The sequence below is a fragment of the Rhagoletis zephyria genome, unplaced genomic scaffold (genome assembly GCF_001687245.7).
Source record: "Rhagoletis zephyria isolate East Lansing unplaced genomic scaffold, Rhagoletis_zephyria_1.1 Rzeph_scaffold_01600, whole genome shotgun sequence".
Taxonomy (NCBI): Eukaryota; Metazoa; Arthropoda; class Insecta; order Diptera; family Tephritidae; genus Rhagoletis; species Rhagoletis zephyria.
The window spans coordinates 33,450-39,322 of NW_016158684.1; the positions used below are offsets into that span (position 1 = coordinate 33,450).

The window sequence follows — 5,873 nt, forward strand, 5'->3', positions numbered from 1 at the left end:
AGTATGTTCAGTGGTAGCAAAAATGATTTGATGAGGAAAGACCTTTTTTGAATACAGCGTTGCGTAGAGTGCAAAGGAGGAACAAGTGGTAAGTTTTGTAAAAGTTTTCGATTATTTATGGAGATGTAGTTAAAACTCATAATCAAATGTAATTTTTTCTTGAATATAAATTATTTATTTATTTTCATATTCCCTTTAAAAATGTTTTGGTGTCTTACGAAAATACGAGTAGTATATGCATCAAATAGGAGTAGTCTTTTATCGACATTTCAAACCCTGTATTTAACAAGGTGATACGGGCTTGCTGTGCTGTGCTATGTAAAATTCCAACAAATTAACTTTACCACATTTTTTTGAAGTCTGTTTTATGAAAAATTTACTAAAGAGAATTTTTGCATGAAAAAAGACAAAATACTAAATCGCCCGTTGAAAATAAATAAAGGTTACAAGAAAAAAGCTGCACCGGTGAAGGAATCATATCAGACACACGCTTGCTGCAGAGAAAACGAAAAGCAAAGAAATTAGATTCTCTGGGAGGGTGGTGTAGAACGAGGATAGGAAACGCTAACATTGGAAACTGCACACACCAGGCAATTCTATACAGTTAAAAGGAAAAGTAAATTTTGCAAGATTTGTGTGTGTGGTGTGGTCACATAAAATACGTGGAATATCGGTGAGTATTTATGAAATTCAGCAATCCAATTGTATATGATGATTATCTAGTATTTGATAAACTCTTAGGTCGTTCTACGACTGCCAAGTGTTAATTGATAGTCGCAGAACACCGACATTAAGATGACACAACGAGGAAATGTGGCTGCACTTGGTGAAGAGCTTGCCCAGGCAATTGAACTGATTATGCGTCCAGATACGGCTCAACAAGCGCGCATGGAAGCCTACATGGCTTGTGAACGCTTTAAAGAGGAGTCGCCGTTATGTGCGCAAGTTGGCCTTTACCTAGCCAGTGGCCAACAATTCGGCCAAAACGTAAAACATTTTGGCTTACAACTAATGGAATACACAATAAAATTTAAGTGGAATAGCATTTCACACGAAGAGAAACTTTTTATAAAAGAAAATGCCATGAAACTTTTACATTTCGGTGTCGGTCCAGCAGAAGATGCGAGCTTGGCTCATTTGAAGGATGCACTGTCTCGCATAATTGTAGAAATGATAAAACGCGAATGGCCGCAGCAATGGACGACCCTATTAGCTGAGCTATCCGATGCCTGCAATAAAGGCGAACCGCAAACTGAGCTGGTGCTGCTGATTTTCTTGCGACTCGTCGAGGATGTCGCCTTGTTACAGACCATCGAATCGAACCAGCGACGCAAAGATATGTATCAGGCACTTACCAACAATATGAACGATATTTTTGAGTTTTTCCAACGTCTGATCGAACTGCATGTTACGTCTTTTCGTGAAGCCACTGCGCACGGCAACTTTCAAAAAGCAAATGCACACGGACGAGTAGTTGAAGTTGTGCTGTTAACACTAACTGGTTTCGTTGAATGGGTTTCTATGAACCACATAACATCTAATAATTGCAAATTGCTACAAATACTTTGCATTTTATTGAACGATAAAGCATTCCAATGCAACGCAGCCGAGTGTCTCTCGCAGATAACCAATCGTAAGGGTCAAGTAAAAGAGCGTAAGCCACTGCTGATGTTGTTCGGGGAAGAACCGATGCGTTATATATTCACGGCCAGTCAAATACTGCCAGACATAGCCACCCCTGGTGCTTTGGAGCAAAACCACAATTTTCTCAAGAAACTTCTCAATATGCTAAGCGGTCTGGCTCAGCAAATCGTAATACTCTGGGGCAAAGAGGATGGTAGCATACAACGCCCACCCCACTTCGAAATATANCCACTGCTGATGTTGTTCGGGGAAGAACCGATGCGTTATATATTCACGGCTAGTCAAATACTGCCAGATATAGCCACCGCTGGTGCTTTGGAGCAAAACCACAATTTTCTCAAGAAACTTCTCAATATGCTAAGCGGTCTGGCTCAGCAAATAGTAATACTCTGGGGCAAAGAGGATGGTAGCATACAACGCCCACCCCACTTCGAAATATTTCTTGAATGTTTGCTTTTGCTCGCACGGCACCCATCATTGACGGTAGCGCATGGTGCAACGCTTATCTGGAATGTGCTCTTGAAGCACGATGGCATTTCCAAAGATCCAATAATGACCCCGTACATTCCAAAATTTATTGACGTTATCGCTCCGCGCATCATTAAAACCCTGTATCCTAATATGCGCACTTTGCCCACTGCTGTTTCTACCGCGGCGTACATCTGCTTAGAATACGATAGCGAAGAAGAGTTTGCTGTTTTCTATTACCGTTGTCGCACTGATTTTCTTGAGCTATTTCGCCAGTCGACGCTCATTCAGCCTATCGTTACATTCAGCTATTGCGAACAATGGCTCAATGCTCGTCTAGCAAAGGCACATACTGAACGCGATAATATTAATTGTTCTGTTCAAGATCCCGTTTATTTGGAGTGGGAGGCTTTGGTTTGTGTCATTGACGGCGTTCTTAGTCGAATTTTGTTGGTTTCAGATCGGCCGGCGGTGCAGTCGGGATTGCGTTTGCTGGAAGAGTGTCTGAAGGTGGAAACCAGTAATCCGCTAATACTTTCTATATTGCTATCGTGCATCTCGGCACTTTTTGTGTTCCTCAGTATGTCGTCGTGTCAGATTACACCAAACAATTGCGTAGCCATGAGTGGCGTATCCTTGCTTCCAAGGGTATTGGAGCGTATTTTCCAGGCTCTGGTCTTCCGAGATCCTACCGAGCCGAATATAATGACGACTAGGGCACAAGCCGCCAAAAATTTGCGCCGCCATGCGGCCTCGTTAATGGTGAAGCTGGGCCACAAATATCCTTTATTGCTGCTCCCAGTATTCGATCAAATCGACACTCACGTGAAAGCCCTGCTGGATGATCCGCGGCATGCCCTGAACAAAATCGAACGAACTACATTACAGGAGGCTCTACTATTGATATCCAACCACTTCTGCGATTACGAACGGCAGACTGCATTCGTAGCAAATATCATGAAGGATACACTACCGCATTGGCCGACCTTCGCAGAGGTATTCAAATCGGCATTTACTTTTATACAGTTTGTGGGTCTCGACAAGCCGGCTGTTACACCGATTCAGTCAGATACACTCAGCGCGAATCGGGGCCATATGTTGGACGCGCTAAATGTGGTGCTAGCCGTTATTAAGCGCTGTACTTGGCCTGACGATCCGGATCGGGCATCCCGCGGTGGATTTGTTGTCGGCTTCACCGAGCTCGGCAATCCCATTTGCCGCAATCCAGCCACACCACACGTCATTCCTCTACTGCCACATATTCTTGCTTTGATGCGCGTGCTCAACGAGCTCTACCGACCACAGGCAATGGCTTTGCTCTCGGAAGACTTTCGCCATGTTTACACCATGTTGGAGCATGAAAAGAAAGCCTTGCTAGGCGTATGCACACCACCCGCCGACCCGCTAGATCCGACCGTCAAAAAGGTGACCACCACTGTAGACCGCTTACAGCAATTCATGTCTTTGTTGTACGACAGCTGCTATCACATGATGGGCTCGGCGGGGCCTTCTCTAGGACGCGACCTCTACCAGTTGCAGGGAATTGCTGATGCGCTAATCAATAGCGTTTTCGCTTCATTAGAAGAAGTGCCCGACTATCGACTGCGCCCCATTGTACGTGTCTTCTTCAAACCATTTGTGTATTCTTGCCCACCCACCTTCTATGATTCGGTGCTGGTCCCGATATTCGCACATTTAACCCCATTCATGTGCTATCACTTGGTGCAACGTTGGACTTACATATCGTCTTTGTACGAATCGGGCCAGTTGAATGAGGAGTCGAATGGCACACAAGAAGTGCTGGAGGATATGCTGAATCGTTCTTTGACGCGCGAATATCTGGATGTGCTGAAAATTGCATTAGTTGGAGCAGGTCCTGACAACGTGCATGCGCCGGCAAACGTCACAGATGTGGCCATGGAGCCGGAGGAGCATTCCATGGACGGCACAACGCATTCGCGGGCGGCTCAATCCGCTTTGCTGTCAGACATCATCAGCGATTTGGGTGCGAAATTGCTGCGCAATGGCGCAACCAGCAACTACATACTAATGACGCTAATGGCTGCACTCTCTTGGCAAGATAGCACCTGCAGCATGAAGGCCGTCAATGTAGTGGCGCCTGTGATGCGCTTTCTCGCCACCACCGAAGCACAATTGATGGACCAAAATAAAGCCACAACCGCATTCCACGCCGTTTTGCAGGGACTTCAAGTGCACGGCATGCATGAAGCCAATCAAGCGGGCCTCATAACACTCGGTGTGCAATTCTATGAGTTGCTACGTCCCAAATTCCCTGTGCTCAGCGATGTATTACGAACTATACCAAACGTCAATGCGGCAGACATTCAGAAATTCGATGAGAAAGTGAATGTGGCGCCACTGAAAGGTAACAAGGTAGACAAAGCGAAGAAGGATCTATTCAAGAAGATGACTGCACGTCTGGTGGGACGGAGTGTGAATCAGATGTTCTGCCGCCAAATCGAAATTCTTAATTTACCGCCAATGCAGGCGCGCGCGCCCAAACCCAACTCTGATATTGTGGACATTACACAGAATGCGGGACTGACAAAGCTATTCCGCGCGGAAAAGTGACCGGAAGAGAAAGCAGCCAATGCAACTGTTGAAAAATGTGAGATTTGATGTTACTTGTACTTATTTCTCTGTAGCTCTTGCTGATATCTTTCATTTTGCAGTTTGAATTTAAGACTTCGGGAACATGTATTGTAACATGCCGCGCTATGTTATTGCGCAACAAATGAGGGTTTTGTTGATGAATTTGCATTTGAGATTTGCATGAAAGGGGAAGGTACATTAGCAGCATAAACGCATGCATATATAAGTATAAAAATACTACTTAGGGATGTGGCCGATTGGCGATGTCGCATATACATCCTTTTCCAACAAGAAATACATTATGAAATGGAGAAAGAAATTACTTATTTAGCTACATATGAAGTAATTTATATAAATTTTACATATTATAAAAATATACATATATATCTTTACATATGCATACATATGTATGTATAAATGCTATGTTAATTTTAATTTCGAGTTTTAAAAAATTGTTTCTGATTGCGAAAAATTGCATTGTTTTTTTTTATGAATATTTTAAAATATTATGTAAGATTTCTTTAGATTTTTTTTTTATTAAGATACATATTATAATCGAAGAAATACGAACGAAATAAACGAATTGTGTTTAAGCTGTGCGCAGCTTGAATGGTAAATGCAAAAGCGAATGCAGCAAGTTTCACTGTGCTGAGATGGAAATTGTTTTGGTTCCGATTGAAAGGGTAATAATTCCGGCTCCATATCTGAGATCTCGACTCGTAAATTCGGCAGGACTTGTGGCCAGATACAAGGCAATTGGTTAGACGGTTCTGAATTAAAAACTTCAATCGCAAAGGTATGCAGAATCTAAAGGCTGGTCATATTTTGGCGACAAAATTTTTCGAAATATCCCCTTTATCCCTTCCCTTACCGATTATATTAGAGACCAAACACGGACATGTGATAGTTTATCCACGCATGTACACGACTGTTTTCTTGTCGGCCGACAAAGAAACGATTCGTCGTCTTCGGTGTGGTTTCACACTTAAGATTGTAAGTATACATTTATGTACATATAACCTTAATATTTTTTATTTGTTCGATAATTTTTTATCAGTCCAAAATTTTTAATATCTATGTATGTATGATCGTAAGCTTCTCTAAATACATATGTAAACTATCATACTTTACATATATGGCAATTTTTT

At 42.7% G+C, this 5,873-nt stretch overlaps 1 protein-coding gene across 1 annotated transcript; it reads left to right on the forward strand.

Moving 5' to 3' along the window:
• The first annotated feature begins 187 nt into the window (after nt 1-187).
• On the forward strand, nt 188-5,867 carry Ranbp21 (exportin-5-like protein Ranbp21). The gene is made up of 4 exons (XM_017618304.1): nt 188-673; nt 742-1,837; nt 2,045-4,741; nt 4,806-5,867. The coding sequence occupies exons 2-3, from the start codon at nt 796-798 to the stop codon at nt 4,702-4,704; spliced, it is 3,702 nt and encodes a 1,233-aa protein (XP_017473793.1). The 5' UTR covers nt 188-673; nt 742-795; the 3' UTR covers nt 4,705-4,741; nt 4,806-5,867.
• Nucleotides 5,868-5,873: the final 6 nt, after the last annotated feature.